The sequence below is a fragment of the Theropithecus gelada genome, chromosome 9 (genome assembly GCF_003255815.1).
Source record: "Theropithecus gelada isolate Dixy chromosome 9, Tgel_1.0, whole genome shotgun sequence".
NCBI lineage: Eukaryota > Metazoa > Chordata > Mammalia > Primates > Cercopithecidae > Theropithecus > Theropithecus gelada.
The window spans coordinates 47,971,329-47,991,036 of NC_037677.1; the positions used below are offsets into that span (position 1 = coordinate 47,971,329).

The 19,708-nt window shown below is 55.5% G+C and overlaps 1 protein-coding gene across 1 annotated transcript in view; it reads left to right on the forward strand.

Moving 5' to 3' along the window:
* Positions 1-488: 488 nt before the first annotated feature.
* Positions 489-19,708, forward strand: part of GRID1 (glutamate ionotropic receptor delta type subunit 1) — a 753,633-nt gene continuing 734,413 nt past the window's right edge. Inside the window, exons 1-2 of the mRNA XM_025396749.1 lie at positions 489-879; positions 3,080-3,235. Of these exons, the coding sequence (XP_025252534.1) occupies positions 801-879; positions 3,080-3,235 (235 nt within the window). The 5' untranslated portion in view covers positions 489-800. The remainder of the gene's footprint in view (positions 880-3,079; positions 3,236-19,708) is intronic.

The window sequence follows — 19,708 nt, forward strand, 5'->3', positions numbered from 1 at the left end:
CACGAGGAACAGTCTGTTTCGGCCGGGGACATGACCCGAGACCCGCGGCTGCTGAGATCGCCAGGGCGCTTCGGGAGCCCCTCGAGGGCAGTTAGCGGCCGGCCCTCCTCCGTTCTCCCGCCCCTGGTGAACCGGAGAAGGAGGCCCGGACAGCCACGGCTCGGCGCGCCGCAGCCCAGGCCGGTCCCTGCCGCCTTGCCGGTCTCCGAGCGTCCCCCGGGCCGGGAGCGTGGAGCACCCGGCGCCCCCTCCGAGCCGCGAGCGGGCGAGCGCCGCGCGGCGAGGCTGAGGCTCCGCAGTCACGTGGTAGAAAGAAGGGCGGAGGGGAGGGAGGCGGGCAGGGAGGGGAGGGGGAGCGGAGCCCAGGGGGAGGGGGAGGGGAGGGGGCGTCCTCCGCAGTTCGCTCCTAGCCGGGGCTCAGACACACAGCCAGCCCAGAGCCGCCACGCCAGCCCGGCCGCCGTCGCCACCGCCTCAGCCTCCCCCGAAGCCGCTCTAGCCGCGGGAAGCGCCGCTGCCACCGCCGCGGGCCGCCCCCGCCGCGCCGGCCTGGGCTCAAGCTGCCAGCGCCGCCGCAGCCGCCACCGGAGCCGGAGCGGGAGCCCGACCGCGCTGGGCTGGGCTGGGCTGGGCTGGGGCGGGCGCAGGGCGCAGGGGCGGGCGCGCGGGGGAAGACGCACGGGCGGGCTCGGCTCTCCCGGGGAGCGGCCCGGGACTGCACCGGGACCAGCGCCTCCCCGCTTCGCGCTGCCCTCGGCCTCGCCCCGGGCCCAGGCGGATGAGCCGCGCGCCCGGGGGACATGGAAGCGCTGACGCTGTGGCTTCTCCCCTGGATATGCCAGTGCGTGTCGGTGCGGGCCGACTCCATCATCCACATCGGTGAGCGTGGCTGGCTGCCGGGCCGAGGCTGGGCGGGGGCCCCAACGGGGAAGGGGGTGCGCGGCGTCCAAACTTGGCGGTTCCCCGGGCCGAGGGGCTCGGCGGGCGGTGCTCCCCCGAAGGGCCGCGCCGCGCCGCCCGGCGGAGGAGCTGTGCACGGGCCGCGCCGCTCTCCCGCTGGCTGCTAGCCGCTCCCCGGGGCTCCGATCTCCCGCGGGGCCCCGCGGCCTCTGCCGACACTTAGGGCCGAGGCTTCGGAGAACACCGGGATGGACGCGCGTGGAGACCCGCGCCCTTAGAGGGGCCGTCGGCGGGTCGGGAGGTCCTTTCCGCGCAGCTCAGAGCAGCTGGGGGCAGGGGAAGGCACGGCGGGGGGCTTGTCAAGTTGGCAGGGCAAGATCAAAGAGACCGGACCGGAACCGTGTGTGAATGTGTGTGGGTGCGTGTTGTCAGCGTGTGTCGCTGTGTGCGCCTGGCACGGTGTCGGTGTTACTGTGAGAGGGCGTTGGGGTGTGTGGGGCCATCTGAGCGTGTGTTGGTGCGTGCACGACTGTCTGTCAGCCTGTTAGAGTGGACACAGTGTCTGCCTGCTTCTCCGGTGTGTCTGTGTAGCCCTCGGTGTATGTGTGGGTGCGTGTGTATCTGGTTGTGGCGACTGCAGCCCCATCCTGGACAGTCCCAGAGTTTTGCCTGGTCCAAGTCTTGGGGGCCCAGACAGTCTGGGTGCTGGGAGCCGAGGGAAGAAGCGTGGGCAGCGCGGGGTAGGGGGATGCTGAGCGGGAAGAGATGGATAGAGAGAGAGAACCGGGAGAGAAGATGAGAGAACAGAGGAGGAGGGGGCGCGCCGAGGGGGAGTGGGCGCGCCGAGGGGGAGTGGGTGGGAGTTGGGAGCAACACGGGAAGAATCTCGGGAAGTTGGGCCGAGTTGGGGGGCTGACAGCGGTCGCTTTGGGAGTCCCTCCGCAGTCGTCTTTCCGGAAGTTGGGAAAGACCAGCGATCACAGGGAAACTGGGGGTTGGGAGGTGTTGAAGGCGAGGAGGACGGGACAGGCGGGGCCGGGGCGTGGAGTGGGGTGGTGAGTACTAGGCCTGGGCTCAGAGAACTACGATTCCCCTGCAGGGGCCCGTGACCAAACCTGCTTCCCGCCCTGGAGGGGTGCGGGTCTCGCGGTCAGCATTGCGGCTCCGGCTCCTGGTGTAGTGAGGAATCGGGGCCTCCCTCCTTCTACCCAGCCCCCAGCTTGAGGGATCACTGGGCCAGCTCCGGGACCTCAGGGACCCTCGGGGCTTGGTGAGGCGGGGTGTGGGTGGCTGACTCCAGAGCTGCCCAGGTTGCGGGACTAGGCTCGGGCTGGTGGGACACATCTCGGCTGGAAGCGCAGGGTCCGCGGAAGCTGTGATAGGTGCACAAAGCGCCAGCCGGAAGGCGCCCTGGAGGAGCTGTCCGCGGTTCTAGAAAACCCTTCAAGAACAGGTCCTTCTGGGACCCCCAGCCCCGCTAGATCTGAACGTGGAGGCGCCTAGGACACAGTCCCCTTCCCCCACTCCCCTCGACAGACATACAGGAAATGGAAGTGGGGAAGGATGGAGAGTAGGAGGCTGAGCTCAGGGCGCCAGGCCGGGCAGCGTCACAGCCATCCAAGCTGCAGGCCACCGGAGACCCCTGCCTAAGGAAGACCCCTCTGCGCAGGAAAGCCAACTGTAGGCCTGCTTCGCTCAGCTCCACTCAGCAGGGGACGTGCATGGCAGAAAGGAGTCATCATTCTGTCCTGGGGTTTGGGTGGGGGACACCACCCTCCCAGGGAACTTCCTGGCTCCTGGGATGGGATTTATGGAAGGCATTTGGGCACTGCCTGGGGCCACCCTAGCTTGGCTTAGTCCCTTTTGTGGGGTATGGCTAGGACATATGGTGCCTTGGTTGTGAGACACGTGTGTGACCTGGTGGCAGCATGTGAGATGTGCATGTGTAACTCATGTCAACTGTGTGCACGTGTGCGCTGAGGGCTGCTGGGGGGAGGGGAGCATATTCCTGTGCGGGTGGAGATGGGAGAGCCTTATTCTACCCTGCCAAGCTGAAATCCCAGCTCAGATTTCCCACCACCTGGCAATCATCGGTCTGCGAGTGCCTTGACCCTCGGGCTAAGGGAAGCGGGGAGAGGGTTCTTGTCTAGGTCTGGTCTTGATCCCTCCTCTCCTTCAGGTGCCATCTTCGAGGAGAACGCAGCCAAGGACGACAGGGTGTTCCAGTTGGCGGTATCCGACCTGAGCCTCAACGATGACATCCTGCAGAGCGAGAAGATCACCTACTCCATCAAGGTCATCGAGGCCAACAACCCGTTCCAGGCTGTGCAGGAAGGTGAGTGACCGCTGTGCCCAGGGCCCACTGGGACACGGTCTGTGAGGCGTCGCAGCAGTGGGCACTGGCGGGGTTGGGGACGAGCTGGGCCGCGCGGGTCCGCCTCTGCTCCTGGGCAGCCGCGGTGCTACACGCGGTAGCGCGCCTTCCCTGGCCCACCTAGGCAGCGGCGCCAGGACTGCTCTGCGCTGCCGGCTGGCAATGAGAGCCTGCGAGCGCGGGGAGCTGGGCTTCCTGCGGGTTGCGCGCCGCCTTTCGGGCTGTGTGGGCACGGGTGTGCGCCCAGCGCTGGCTGCGCAGGCGTGCGTGGCTTGGGGCCGTCTTTGTTTCTGGGTGTTTGGGGGTGGGCGTGTCTGCGTGCCGGGTACCTGTGTCGGGCGCACCCCCCCGATCTCGGTGGGCCGGTGTCTTCCTTGCTTCGAGGTGAGGAGCGCCCAGCGCCTGGAGCCCGCCCTGTCTCCTTCTCCCGGGCATAACCTGGTAGGCGCGGTGTTTCGCGCCCCACTGCCCCCAGAGCCTCAGCCCGGCGCTTCTCTGCCGCGCTCCTCCACCACGTTTGGAGGAACGGGTTTCTCTATCGCTGTCCGCGCCGCGGGCGGAGGCGCCTGGGCCGGAGGTGGGCGCTGTTCGCCCAGGAAAGGAGCGGAGCTGGGCTAGTCCCGCTGCGGGGAAATCCTAGCCTGCGCCGGGGCCGCCCTTGTCCACGGCCATTGCCTGCGGTCAGGCCCCGCGGCAGGCGCCACAGGTGCGCGGCGAGGGTGTTCGTGACAGCAACTCCCTCTGCTTTCCCTCCTCTCTCCTAGTCCCTCCCCTTCAACCTGACTTTCAGCTCCGGAACCCTGGTTCCTTCTCCAAGCCTCCAGCTTCTTGGTTAAGGCCTAAGGCTCCACCTCTGACACTTACCCAGCTTAAGTCCGTTCTCCTTCCCTCTGCCTTGCTCCCCACAACCGTGGGGACTCTGAGGCCAGTGCCCCTCAGTGCTGAGGATAGAAGGGCACAGTTAGTGGTGCAGGATGCAGGGATTCCTTGCTGGAGGAACTGGTAGGGCAGTGTAGAGAGGGCAGTGGGTGTAGTGGGAGGTGGGCTGGCTAAGAGCTCCGGGCCGGTGCTTTCTCCTCAAGCCCCTTGAGCCCAGAGTCCTCTTGCTGCTATGGTACACATGGGCTGCTAGTCTCCCTGGTGCCTGCAAGGACAGGATACCTCGATGATGGCTCTGTTCTGGGTCTGGGATGTCAGAGCTGGTGTTGGGAAGGTTGTTGTGCTGGAAGGAGGAATTCTGGGGGTCTCCTATTCTTGGGTGCAGCAGAGGAAGGAAAGGGGCCAGCTCTGGGGGCAGGGACCGGGGACTAGTTCTGGGGACTGAAGGTCCAAGGATTTCTTGAGGTGGTTTTACAAACCGGGAGTCCCAAGTGTTTTCTTTGGGCGGGGGGTGAGGCTAACACTGCTTATTATGGGAGCTGCTGCTTCCAGCTGTGACAGATGTCCATTGTCAGATGTCTGTTGAGGTACAGGGAAGAGGAATTCCTGCCCTTCTTTGGTGTCTGGTGCCCCACCAGCAGTCTCTGTCTCCAGATGCCCCCTGTTCTGGACTTCTTTTCGGTGTGTCCTTACCACAGCTCCTTGCAGGTTCTTGGGGTGGGCTCCAGCCAGAGGAGGGCAGGGCCTTCTTAGTGGAAGGAACCCTAACTGGGGTGGGGACCTGGGGTGACAAGCTACAACTTTCACATTGCCTCCTGTTCCCTTGACACTGGCTCCACACACCCCATCTCTGTCGACATTCATTCTTTGTGCTTGGGAGCCGAAGCCACAGTTTGGAAGCACATATTTCCTGGACCCAGGAGCTCCCAGTGTAGTGGAGACCCTGCCTGTGTTCCATGTCTGGTGACACACCTCTGTTGACTCCCCTCTGCAGTGTTGAGTATCCAAGCTCATTCATTTTGCCCCTGAATGATGCCCGTTCACTCCCATCAGCAGTTCCCCAGGGACTAAACATGGTGCTCTTGCACAAGGTTGCCACCTCATGCAGGTAATATACAAGGATGAACCGGGCAGCTGGTTCCTGTGGTACCTGGAGTATAGGGCCTGAAGAGGTCATCTCCATTAAAAGGAGAAGCTGTCACACAACTTTAACAGATTTTGCCTTTGGGAGTGAAAATCCTACTGTTGTAGACATGCTGATTTATTTTTTAAAGAGGAACCCCAAATCTGGACCTTAATGTAAAATTTGATTTAAAGCTGTCATCAACTAATAAAGCAATGTAAACAACACAGCACAAGCCACACAAAACATAGCTATGGGTGATTCAACCTGTAAGCTCCTCAAAGCAACTTTGTCCTGGGGACAAATGTTCCACCCAGGGGCCTTTTCTGGGTCTTGGTTTCTCTGTTTGTATAACTGGAAAAATGTCTCAGGCTCCAAGGATGGCAGGCTGACACGGTCTCTGTGGGGTGTGAGAGTGAGTGTTTCTGCATGTCTGGAAGTAGGGAGTTAGATTCTGGTGGTTGATAGTTGTTGAAGGAGAGAGACACTGGCCAGGTATTGTTGCTGGGCTGCCTACTGCCCAGAGAGTTTGTGCTGGTGAAAGCTAGCATTTACTTTCATTTTATGAGTCTGGTGGACTGAAATCCATTGTTATCCTGTGACCTTGCATAGCCCTTGGATGCCTACAAGGGATGGGAGGAGCCAGCCCTGGAAGGCCTCTGGGAGGGGCAGAGCAGTGCTCATCAGCCTCCTTTTCCCTTGCCTGGGGCTCTGCTGCAGGTACTCAGCTCTCTGGATGTCCTTCCTTGGCTGTACTCTGTGGGGTGCTTTTCCATCACTGGGCTTGATCCCTGCTTGATGAATGGCTTATCTCTCACTGCTGGGCCTGGGCATTCATTGCAGCAGGACATGGGTTGTCGATACAGGTTGAGTAGGAAAGAAAAAGAGTTTTAGTAGGGGAGTGGTCAGGGATGGAGAGCAAAGGCAGATGGGGGCTCGATCTCCATCATTGACTGGACAAGCCCACAGTGACCTCTCAGTAGAGTGGTGCTGTAGCTGTTTTGGTCTGAGAGGCAGTGCCATGCAGCGATAAGAGCTTGGTGGAGCCTAAAGAGTTTCAGTTCCCATCTTGTCTTCATTCGCCGTGTGACCCTGGAGCCCTGCTCTGAGCTTCTGTTTCCAGATCTGTTCGAAGGGAATAATCATAGGATTTGCCTCATGGGATTGTGAGGATTAAATGAGATGAGACGTGTGTAAATCGTCTGCATAAGGCCTGAGGTGGGTGTTCTGTAAACAGTAATTCCCTTTCCATTCCTTGACCCAACTGTGAATCCATCTCAGCTTCTCTTGAGGCTGTTGATATTTTCAGCTACACCATTATTTTAAGCTAGTGAATTCCTTGAGAGAGGACCCAAACTGACCTTTTCATTTTTAGCTCTTACTTTTTTTCCCTGATTATAAAAGAAAATGCATTGCTGCAATGAGCATGTATTAATATAAAAATATAAAAAAGAAAAAGGGCAATGTGTGCTTATTATGTAAAATGTGGAAGGTACAGGAAAGCATCAAGAAGCAGAACAAAATTGCTCTGAATTGCACTAGTGTTGTTTCTTTCTAGTCTTTCCCCCACCACTGTATTTTATAAAGTTTGAGAGCTCCCATTCTGTTCAGTTTTATATCCTGTTTTTTTTTTTTTTTTTTTCCCATTTAACATCACTGGCCTTTTCTGAAATCACTGTGAACTATTTGTAAACATTACTTTTAGTAACTGCGTACATTTCTCAATGTTCAAAACTTTTTTTTTTTTAAAGGAACTATTTATGCTGAGATATGCAGAATTAAATATTCCTGAACAAAACAAGAAACTCGGCCTGGATATATTGGTCCTAAGATTTATACTTAACAATTTCTTTAGGCTGACTTTTAACAAGCTCCTTACAAGCACTGCCTTTTAGGACATTTGGTCAATTTATGGAAAAGAATGGATCACACAATAAAATATCCATTTGATAAGGATTGAAAGTTAGCAAATAACACATAAAGGACATTTAAATCTCTAAAATGTTACATCTTAGATTTAGCTGGCAAAGTCCATATTAACAAATAGTGTGAAAATTTGTCTTCTAGATACTAAAAGAGATCCTAATTTGTTAAATAAAAAAAATTTCAGATTGTCGTAAAGTGCCTGCTCAAGTAGGAGGTTATATAAATGCATATAATTTATATAAAAGAACTGGCTGAGCACGAGTCTTCTCATTTCCCAGCATTACTTTTTACTGTGAGTAAAAGACGTGAGTTATTGGATATGCTGTAGATATACCTGTCGCAGCGTGGAGGGATAACAGTTTAGGGAAGAGGCAGAAAAAAGGAGTGCATGCAAGTAAGGCAATATTCCTTTTAGTTATCATAAGCACAAAAGGGTTCTAGGAAGACATAAACATTACCAAGAATAGCTTGTGGTTCACAGAATGAAACAATGAAATAAAATAAAAATGAAACAGAGAGCTTGTTGGTGCCCATGTGGAGGCCTTGCTCAGTTTATATCCGTTACCTCCTAAGTGGTCACTCTGCCCCTCACTGGCCACAGTGGTATCTAGACATTCTGCTAGCCCTGATGGCTTCCGGCATCTTCCTCGGCTTCCATTCAGAATTATAGAGAATTGTAGGTCCCATCGAGGCCACACCCTTGCAGTCCTGCACGCAGCCTCACCAGACACTGTCAGAGGCTGTCTGAGTGTGATGTCCATGTCTTCCTAAAGATGCTGTAGACCCCTTATTCCCATCCTCTCAGCTGTATTAGTTTTCTTGTGGTGCTGAAACAAATTTTACCCCAAATTTAGTTGGTTAGATCAACACACATTTATTCTCTTGCAGTTCTGCAGGTCAGAAGCCTAACATGGGTCTTGCTGGGCTAAAATCTGGGTCTTTCTGGAGGCTGGAGGAGAGAATTGTTTCCTGGCCTTCTCTAGCTTCCGAAGGCTGCTGGGTTCCTCAGCCCCTGGCCCTTTCCTCCATTTTCAAGGCCAGCAATGGCGGGTCAAGGCCTTCTCACATCCTCTCATGCTGACCTGGCTTCTGTCATCACGTCTCCTTCTCTGACTCTTCTTCCCCCCTTTTCCACTTGGCTCCCTCTTTCAAAGACCTTTGTGGTTATATTGGGCCCACCTGGATGATCCCAGATAATCTCCTCATTTTTATTATTATTATTTTTTGAGACAGAGTCTCGCTCTGTCGCCCAGGCTGGAGTGCAGTGGTGCGATCTCAGTTCACTGCAAGCTCCGCCTCCTGGGTTCACACTATTCTCCTGCCTCAGCCTCCCGAGTAGCTGGGACTACAGGCGCCCGCCACCACGCCAGGCGAATTTTCTGTATTTTTAGTAGAGACGGGGTTTCACTGTGTTAGCCAGGATGGTCTCAATCTCCTGACCTCGTGATCCACCCACCTCGGCCTCCCGAAATGCTGGGATTACAGGCGTGAGCCACTGCACCCAGCCCTCCCTATTTTAAGGATAGCTGGTTTGCAAGCTTAATGCTGTCTGCAACCTGTGCCATGTAGCCTAGCATATTCACAGATATGGGGATTAGGATGTAGACATCTTTATGGGCCATTCTTCTGCTACCACGTTGGCACACCTGTCTTTGCCCAATGTAGCCAATGTGCACTGTCCACCTCCACTTTCCTTCCACCCTGATAATCTTTTGCATGCTTGACTGCACTCTTGCTTACTGGGGGGCATCCTCTTGTCTTCGCTGGGCTTGCTACAGTCACCTGGGATGGATGGCTATGTTTCCTTTCCATTTCTATAAAGCTCACTCTGGAAGCATCACACTGTAAGCTTGTGGGGCCTCCACAGACTTAACCTGTGTTCTCCAATGACATGCCAGCTTCTTTTCCTGGTCTTGGCTGCTGCTTGTGCATAAGGAAGTTCCTGGAGGAAACTGCTGTTTGAATAGTCAGACTGTAAGTTGGTGCTGCCGCTTGGACCCAGGGCCTCTTTTCTGCCTGGGCAGGTTATTCTTCAGAACCTCACCATCTATGCCCATGCCTACCTAGAGTCCAAGGGAGGGCCCTCATTGAAGTCAAGCTTACTTTGCTGCCTGGGGTCCCACAGAGAGCTGTTATTCCTGGACCCCTCAAGGGCTACTGCCAGTGATAACAGCTGTGGATAAGGCTGCAGGCATTGATAGTCTGGAGTTAGACATTGGGTCCCCTCTCTGGATTTCCCACAAACCTGTGCTGAATTCACGGTGTCAGGGTGCTGAACTCATAGGCGTCAGGGTTCTCCTTCATTCTGGAGTCACTCCTGTGCAGGTGCACACACACGCATGTGCAACACACACACATGCATGCATATACTCCGGCACACACACATCCACATGTACTCAAGAGCACACACACATGCACACATGCATGGGGACACACACACTTTCTCATTTTTATAGACTACACTCCGGCACCACCCACTTCCTCAAATTTTGGGTTCAAGAGGCTCCCTTCATTCCTTATTGCCATGGCTCGACTCTCTAGATTGGGAGGTTGGACTTAACTGGCAATGAGCAGATGGACACCTCATGCCAGGCGTGTGGGAGAGGCCATGGATCATACTGCCTCTGAGCTGCTGCTGTTCCTAGTCCTGGGCTGGCCTGTGATAGCCCCTTTCTCTGGGGTGCTCCCCTCTCTGACAGGCATTGGGCCCAGGAAGGCAGTTGGGTCTGTGTCCAACATCTCAGCTAGGCTGTCTGAGCCCTTCCTCCCAGCCTGTAAACAGCCAGTTTCCTGGCCAATGGCCACAGTTGAGAAAGAAGAACCCAGAGTTCCCCCTTCTGGACCTGAGGTGTGGGCAGGGTGGCCTGGAAGGGATGAGATGGCACCTTCCGTTTCTAGGTCTAGGACATGAGTACTTTGACAGTTTTCCTGCTGGGGCCATTTCTCCAGGTTTCTCTTGGGGGCCAGCTAAGGCTGTCCCTCAGCACTCATAGTCACCTCTTATAATGGCACACAGACTCTCTTTCCCAATTCTTGTAGCTGCCAGGTTGAAATTCTCTAGCTTTGTCCTCACAGCAGCTGTCTTCCATCTTCACTGAGTCTTCTACTGCCCAGGAAATGCTGTTGCCTAACAACTCAGAGCATCCCATCTGCCCTGTCTCTTCCCAGATCATTTCTAACCCATTCCATCCCTGGATGTGATTCTTTTTACACTTGGTTACCCATGGCCATGCCTGTGGGTCTCCACCCTTTGGTTTTGCTCTGTGTTTCCCATTATATGAGTCAGGGGAGACTAAGTTATGCTGCAGTAACAAACAATCCAAAACTCCCAGCAGCTTGCACGACACAGTATTTCCTGCTCCTACTGTGTGTCCATTGCCGGTCAGTGGGGAGCTTGGCCCCTCATGGTCACTTCACTTGGTTGTTGCCAGTTGCTGTGCCAGAGGGGAAGAGAGCTCTGGGGGGCTCAGCCTGGATGTGCCCACATCACTTCTGCTTATGACTCATTGGCTGCAACCAGTCATATGGCTGCAGCCAGTCACAAGGGATCCAGGAAGCACAGCCTTACTATGTGCCTGGAAGCAGAGAGAACTGGAAACAACTGGTGAGCAACAGAAATGCCTATTTCCCATTCGTGTCGAAACAGCCTTCCTGTTTCCTTGGCGATTCATTAAAACAATAGCAACAAACAAAAGCCAAAAACAATTTTAGGTATTGGATGCTAGGTTGGGTGGAATCCGTGGCTCCCATAGATTCCCCATTGTGTACTCAGCAACTTGTCCCTCCTCTGCAGACCTCTGGGCAGCCCTTCCTTGTGCTGGGAAGTCAGGAAGCCAGAGTCCCCAGCCCTGGCTGGGGTTGCACCTCTGCTTTTCTCCATGTCTGCCAATCTTGTGCTCTGTAAACTAGCGCCTGGACAATCCCAGCTCTCAGAAGCATTGAGCTAGTCATGAGGTGAAGATTGGGTTCTCGGCCCAGCCACCGACAGGACCAGCACCCATGACCTCCCCCTGTCCCCGTAGTTGGACTTGGCAAGTCTGCACTTTCCACGGCTTCAGCCCTGTGGCCCTGTCCCTCATATAGACTCCCACGCCTTGCCCCTGCTGCCCCGCAAAGCGGCAGCCCTCTCCTGCTAATGGCAGTGGGCTGGGGCAGAGACCACGCATCTCTCTGCCGTTGCTGGCCTGTGACAGCCCCTTTCTCTGGGGTGCTGCCCTCTCTGACAGGCATTGGGCCCAGGAAGGCAGCTGGGTCTGCGTCCAACATCTCAGCTAGACTCTCTGAGCCCTCCCTCCCAGCCCGTAAACAGCCAGTTTCCTGGCGGATGGCCATGGTTGAAGAAAGGAGAACCCAGAGTTCCCCTTTCTGGGCCTGAGGTGCGGGCAGGGTGGTCCGGAGGGGATGAGATGGCCCCTTTTGTTTCTAGGTCCAAGCTGTGGGCAGTGTAGGTTACCAGTGGGTGAGGTGGAGGGTGTTAGCTGGGGGCCTAGGGTGGTCCTGAGCCCAGGCTGCCCCTCTTCCTCCACCCAGGTGTGGGACATGTGGCCCTGATGGCCCCATCTTTCCAGTTTTCCCTCACACTCGTCCCTCGACAGACTCTAGGTGAGGCAGCTGTGCTCTGCGACTGCATCTCCACCTGATCCGCCCCGGTTCCCCACTGTGCTCAGCCTGGCCCTTACCCATGTCTCCGCCGGAGCATCCGTGTGGTGTCCAGGAGCTGAGGGGGTGGGAGTGTAGTGGCTGTCCCTCACACAGACTGGGGCTCCCACCCCTGCTCTGCTTTCTGACTCTGGGTGGGCAACCTTGGTTTCCATGACTGTAAAATGGAACAGAGGACAGCTGAGAGGATCAGTTGAGGAAACGCACTAGAATAGCCCAGCCCAGGGCTAGCACAGGGCAGTGACTGGGTGAAGAGGCGGAGGTGGCTGTGATCTTACTAGCTTGAGTGGTCTATGGTGGAGACTTGTCCTCCTCTCACTTCCTGCCCTGGGCTGGGCAGTGTGAGCAGGTTCCCACAGCCTTGGCCCCACTTAGGGCGGTGGAGATGTGCGGCTTGGAGTTGAGCCCCAGCCATTCTGGGTGCCTCAGGAGAGCAGGGAAGGAGGTCAGTGTTGACCACATGGCTCATATGGAGGCTGCTCAGAGCCGTTCATATGGGCTGGGACTCTGGGAACCTGTGGACTGTCACGGCACGGTATTTCCATCTTGCTGTGGCCTTGTCTGCTCTGAGTGCATGAAGTGGCCAGAATCCCACTGGCCTGCCCCTGCCTCCGTAGGACCTGGCCATAGGGCAGGCCTACCTTGCTCTATTTGGTGGAAAGGGGTCAGGCAGGTATGGGTTCAGTTCCCAAATCTGACTCATTAGCTGTGTGTTCTCGAACAGATCACTTTCCCTCTCTGACCCTCAGTCTCAACCTCTGTGAAATGGGGCTGCCTTGGGGTTGTGGTGGTGGATCTAGAGAGGATGTACTGCTGGCAGGAGGGAGGCTGTGGTGAGCGACAGTCCACCATGGTGCCCGAGAGAGGGGTGCTTAGTGCCTTGGGGCTCATTCTTGCATTGAGGGCATGGGTGCTGGCACATAGTATGTTCAGGAGGCATTCGTTCTTGTTGTGTCCTGGCCACAATGTTTTCCATCCTCCTAGGACCCTGCCAAGGTACACGACACCTCTTGGTCTCTGGGTCCTGTCTGGGTGCTAGCAATCCCCAGGTCAGGGCTGAGACACAGGCCTTGCTGCCTGGAGCTCTGGGCCCAGCCCACCCATGGCAGTTTATAGTGCCCCTATAAACTGGGTCCTGGCCTGGCCTGGAAGGCCGTCTCCTTGCTCTCTGTCCCTCATGGCACTCCTCCTGCTCAGTCCAGGGTGGAGACTTGAGGTCCTACTGTGGCTCTGCTCCTGGCCTGGGGTCGTGGGCCTTCTTCTGCCTTTTCATCTGAGTGCCCAGAGGTGTGGTGAGCCATGGAGTGGCCCCACTCTGGCCTCTGGTCTGGGCTCTGGGCTCAGAGCTCTGAGGCCTGACCTGAGCTCTGGGCTGAGCCCCCCTCCCAGCAGTTCTCCATCTTCAGTGGCCAGTGTCAGATGCTGAGGTGGCCTTGATTCAGCTGGGCTCTAGGGTTCCTGCCACCTTCCCTGCCGTGGCTGTAACATCCAGTGCTGCTCCTCCTCTGTCCCAGGAGGCTCCCAGGGTACCTGCCCTCACTCACCTCTCCCACAGGGTTCTGGTAACTAAAACAACTCCGTGGGCCACCCCCAAGTCCTGCGGTTTGCCAGCCTGGGCCTGGAGAGCTGAGGGTGGGTCTCTCCTTATCACAGAACCCCAACTGGAGCTGGCCTAAGGCTTGCTGCTGGGGTCCAGCTCTGTGCAGGGACCTGAGCCTCAGCTCTGGGCATCTACTGTGCACCTGATAAAGACTTTGGAGGGCTGAGCCACCACACTGCTGGAACGGGTTCCTCCTGTTCCAGGAGGAACATGGCCATAGGTGCCCTGGAGAGTCCAGCAGTGTGATGGCTCAGCCCTCCAAAAGGCTTTTGGGGGCTCTGGTGTGGTGGGCAGTGCTGAGCAGGTGTGTATGTACACAGGCACATGCACACACAAGGAGACTGTTGCAGACACCCATGCTGCCTGGGTATGTTTAGCAGAAAGAGCCAAGGCTTCCAGCTGCTGCTTGGAGCACTGCTAGCTCCCTCACACTCCTCCTGGACTCACGTGAGGTTCCAGTTGGGAGGTGGCATCCTCAGGGTGCATCCCAGCACCCACAGGAGACTGACCTGGCCATGTGCTCCCCTTGCCTTGTGTTTCCTTTGACTTGTTGGTGATGCCTCCTGGAGGTTGTGGACTGTGGGGAGGGAGGGACTTGGTTGCTTTTGTTTCCTGTGGTATCCTCAGCTCTAAGGGCAGTTTGTAGTGCACACTCAATAAATACATTTTCCTCTCCCTCCTGGGGCACATTCCTAGCCTTAGATGTGTAGACCTGACTCTGGGGCCCTCAGAGATCATCCAATGGGATGGTCATTGCAGTGGTGGTCACTTAACTTGGCCAAGATCAGGAGGAGGCCGCGGACAGCACCTTAAGTGCTTCTTCATTGTCGGTGTCACCTGTAGCATCTCAGCATCATGCTAGTGGGATGAGAGGGAGCCAGTCTGCCTACCACCCCAGGGAGTGGCCCTCTTGGGGTCTCAGCTATACAGGTCAGCAGATGTCAGAGTTCTTGTGTCCAGAGCTGAGGGGGCCATGCAAAGCCAAGGCCAGAGTGGGGGAAGGTCTAGAAATGTTATGGACTGAATGTTTGTTTTCCCTAATTTTATATCAAAGCCCTTAACCCCCAATGTGATGGCATTTCAGGCAGGGCCTTGGGAGGCAATTAGGTTTAGATGGGGTCATGAGGGTGGGGCCCTCATGATGGGATTAGTGGCCTTATAAGAAGAGACACCAAAGAGCTTGCTGTGTCTCTTTGCTATGTGAGGATGCAGCAAGAAGGCAGCCGTCTGCAAGCCAGGAAGACAGCCCTCACCAGGAACCAACCATGCTGGCACCCTGATCTTAGACTTTCAGCTTCCAGAACTGTCTGTTGAGAAAATAAATTAGTCTGTTGTTTAATCTACCTGGTCTATGGTGTTTTGTTTTAGCATCCAGAGCAGACTAAGACAGGAGAGGAAGGGCTGTGAGCAAACTCTGGCCTGGGGCTAGACCTGGCCAGGCACCGACTGCCTGAGAGAGCATGGGCCAGCCTGCTTTGTCAGGGCTACAGTGCCCAAATTTCTCAAATCCAGCCTTGAACCACATGAGCTGAAGATCCGTGTACCTCTAAGGATTGGTGACTCTCATCTCGGACAGTCTTTATGCTGAGCTGTATTTTTAGTAGAGATGGAGTTTCACCATGTTGGTCAGGCTGGTATCAAACTCCTGACCCTGTGATCTGCCCGCCTTGGCCTCCTGAAGTGCTGGGATTACAGGTGTGAGCCACTGCGCCCAGCTCCTTTTGTCACTGCCCCTCTTAACACACAGGGTCCCTGGGACATAACTCGCAGAGCCTCAGCATTCCTTCCTGTACACTTGGGATACTGGTGCCCCCACTTAATGGGCTGTCTTTGAGAACAAATGAAGTAATGACTGCAGAGGACTTAGCATGTCCCTGGCACAAAGGAGGTGCTCAGTAAAGAGCAGCTACAGTTATTGTCCTCATGATGTCACCTGGCCAGTGCAGAGGGATGGGAATGGTCACTGCTTGTTCAGGATACTCTGCTGATGTTGATGAAGCCAAAGAGGACACTGGCTTCCCAAATCACTGCCTGCTGTGGCTCTGGGTAAACCTCTGATCCTCAGGCTCTGGGATCTTCTCCCAATAAAAGGCGGTGCATCAGACACCTGCCAATGCTCATGCAGCTGGCTATTTGACTCCAAATGTGGACTGTACACTGACTCCTTTAGTCCAGTGTGTTCAGAGCTCTGCGAATCTCATGCTTACTTTCTAGAGGTAGCTGGCTGTCTTTCCCAGCCCCAGCCACCTTGCAGGGAGGCCTGTGCTGCCCTCACTGACCTCAGAAATGTCCAGCAGGCTGGACCTAGACCTGATCCCTCAGTTTACCTCCCCAGCCTGCCCTGTGACTTGACACTGGGTCACAGACCAGCTCCTACGTGTGCTACAAGAATCCCAGAAATCCCATTAGCCCATGCGTGTCTGCACCTGACTCAGTCCTGCACACTTTTTCTATCCACATACACTGTCTCGTGCATGTTTCATGTAGCCACGGGATGCTGGAGTTGGCTGAGGTCCTGGAGCCATTTCAGCTAATCCTCCTTTCATTGTAGAAGCCTCATGGACAGTCACCTGGGTGGTGCTTGCAGCTGGCCCAGGAATCTCACTCGGGAAAGGAATGTGGTGAGCTTGGCAGCGTCTGCCATACTGCAGGCTCCTGGTGATTGCCTGTTCAAAAGCAGAGGCATCTGCATGTTCTCACTCATGTGGGAGCTAAACACATTGAACTCATAGAAGTAGAGAGTACAATACAGGTTACTAGAGCCTGGGGAGGGCAGGGGAAAGGAGGATAGGGAGAAGATGGTTAAGGGATACAAAGTTACCGCTGGTTAGGAGGCATAAGTTCTAGTGGTCTAGAGCACTGCAGGGTGACTATAATTAACAATAATTTATTGTATATTTTCAAACAGCTAGAAGAGAGGAATTTGGATGCTCTCAACACAAAGAAATGATGAATGTTTGAGGTGATGGATATGCTAATTACCTGATGTGATCATTACACGTTGTACATATGTATTGAAATATCACTCTGTATCCCATAAATATGTACAATTACTATACGTCAATTTTAAAAAAAGCAGAGGTGCCTACCAATACATTACAAACTGCCCAGGGCTGTCTGTGCATCATCTCAGGACAATCCTGGGCAGTACAGGGAATGACACAGAAAGCAAAGTGAAGCAGGGATTGCTTAGGGAGTGTGAAGGACTGGCAGCCAAGCTGGTGCTCTCCTTGTACCTGCTGGGCCTCCCACTATGCACCTGGCTTTTGTCTGGTTCTCTCCACCTCCACTGCCATCTCCCCAGCCCCAGCCTGGACACTTGAGGTCACTTCCTCGTGGCCCCCTGCTTCTGCCCTTCCCTCCAGGCCATTGTCTGTATAGCAGCCAGAGTTATCTGAAAAATCAATCTAATCACCTCCGTCTCCTGCTGAAACCCTTCAATGGCTCCCCATTGCACTAAGAATAAAATCCAGACCCCTCGCTGGGGCCACAAGTCCCCAAGGACCCTGACAAAAGCCGATCTTACCTGTGTCTCAGTTGCCACTTCTCTTGACCTCACTGCTCTGGCCACATTGGCCTTTTCCCCATCTCTCCAACAAGCCAAGCATGCATCTACCCTGGGGCCTTTGCACATGCTGTTCCTACTATCTGGAAGGTTCTTTGCATGCTGGGCCCCTTCTCAGCCTTTGGCTATGCCTCTGATCTTACCTCCTCAGAGAAGCTCCCCTTGGCTCCAAGTAGGGCCCCTATTACTCTACCAAAATGTTATTTTCCTTCTTTGCAGGCTTCCTCATCAGCAATGATGTTAATAATTTCTTTGTGAGGGCCATCATGTCTGTGAGGGCAGAGAAGTGTCTGTCTTGTTTGCTGCCAAGTCCTCAGAGCCAAGCCTGGTATGAGGCTGGTTGGAGGTATTCAGTGAAAGTCCCTGGATGGGCGACAGGATGGAGGGACTCATAGGACCTCTGCTCTCTGCAGTCTCTGCATGCTGTTGCTCCTTGTCCCGTGTTCTTTCTCAGGACCACTTGGGGTCGCACAGCTGTGTGTATAGCAGTCCTGTCCTGCCCCCTGTGGGTCTGCCTGTGCTAACCCTTCCCTCCTGGTCAGCTTCTGCACTGAAGATCTTCCTGTCAAGAAAAGATGGGAGCTGATGGCACTGCTTCTCCCTGGTAATGGCTATTTATATGAGGTCTTCCAAGGCCACGTGCAAAGGGGAGAACCACGATGGAGATGTTTCCAATACTCACTGGCTGGAGTGGGAAAGTTCTGGAGGCCCCATACCTCTGTATGCCTGAGGTGTGCCTGTGCGGGTGGGGGTGAGTGGAGAAGCCTTGCAGAAGAAATAGAAGCTCACCCGGGCTCCAGGTGCTGGCAGTGTGAGCTTCTGCACCAGAACCTGGGTTTGTCTTCTCTTCTCCCACCTGGGAATTTTCCTGTGGGCTTATGAGCCCCTCTGCCCCCAGCAGTCTCCATGGGTGAAATGGGGCTGACATGGTCCTGGCCACTGCCTCTTTCTGGCCAGGGTAGGTGGAAGGGTCCCTGGCCAGGAAGGGGAGGAGCTCTTGCAGGTCTGGAGTGGCGAGCCTGACAGCTGTGAGCTTGGCAGGGAGGTGCTTCCCACCGGCTCCCACCAGCACCTCCCTCTGCACTCCAGAAGCTGCTGACCATTGCCCATCTGAGTTCATAGCCAGCAGCCACTGCTGTCGCCACGTTGGCCTCTGAGGAAGCAGGAGCTGGACCCCTCCTGGTGAGCAGGGGCTAGAAGGGCTTTGAAGCTCTGTGGTTGTTCATGCTCAAGCTTTCTCAGGAGAAGCCTGCATGAGTGCAGCCGGGATGGGGTCCCACTGCTTTAGGCTACTTAGCTCCTGAGAAGAAAATTAACATTGTTAAAGGCAGGACAGCGAGGTCTGTGATGAGTCTCAGCATGCACTGATCGGCACTGGTGAGTGCTCCTGGGAGCTCCTGGATGTCAGGTGCAGCTAGCAGGGGCATGCAAGTGGCTCTGCCTTGGCCTTGCCCTGGGATGCTGTCACGTGGACATGCTATGTGCGTGGACGTGCCGGGGCTCTTGTGTGCCAGCCCAGGCACTGGCACATGGCAGATGGGCCCCTACTCAGCCTTGCCCCTCAGAGCTCCCCAGGGCATCTTCCCGACACCAGGCCCCTGTGGCTGCTGGCCTGCAGGGTCACACCTATGCTCAGCATTCAAGTCCTCGTGGTCTGGCCTCTGCCCTGGCATCCAGTCTGCTCTCTCCTGGTTGCCTACACCCATGCACCCTGTGCCACCGAGCCCCGTCTCCAGTCTCAGCTCTGTACGCTCTTCAGGAGGCCTTTCCTGGCCACTCTGCTTCCTCTGTCTGGGCCAGGGCTGCCTCGTTGCTGCCATGCCATTCATTGTGTCTTAGTTGGTGTCTGGCTTCTACATGCGCCTTTGAAGTCTGTGAGCACCAGCACCATGAACTCATCTTGGGACTCCCGGGCCTGTACAGGCCTAGGCACATGCAGGGGTGGAGCAAATGTTTGTTGAGTGGCTGCCTGACTGGGCCTCTGGCAAGTACACACCAGGACCTGCACACACACACTGCATGCACACTGTGTGTCCCAGAGAGCTCACAGTGCACACCTGCTGTTGGACTGAGACCCCAGTGACAGGTGGTCTAGGGGCCATCTTCCCAGAGAGCCCCTCCTTGGGGGAGCCTGTCTAGATGTGCTGGGAGGTCCCCACTGGGACCATGGGGAAGGTGGCCAAGCCTCGCACCCTGTGGCATGTAGGGGTTTCCGCCTCTTATGGCCTGTGGGGAAGTTATGGGCCACATGTGTGTCGTTTGTCAGAATGCTAAAGCAGACCCTCTGAGACTATTGCCTTCAGGGAAACCTGCCATGGGTCTGAAATAACCCTCCGTGTTAGTCATATTAATCATGCTGGTGTCAGAAACCCTCATTTGGGCCTAAGCAAAACAGGGATCATTATTAGGCCATGTAATGGAAAAGGCCAGAGGCTGTGTAGCTTCAGGCATGGCTGGATCCAAGGCCCAAATGGTATCCACAGGACTTTGTCTCTGTCTCCACACCCCTTGTCCCTGCTGTCTCCTGGGTGGTTTCCTTCCTGAGCAGCCTCCTGCCTGTTGCAGGCTGATGTCGAATCAGCCCAGCCACCTGGCCACTTGACCCTGGAAGAGGGGAATTATTTAACAAGAGTCTCACAGGAGTCCCAGGACTGCAGCCCACTGGGCTGGTATGGGGCCGAA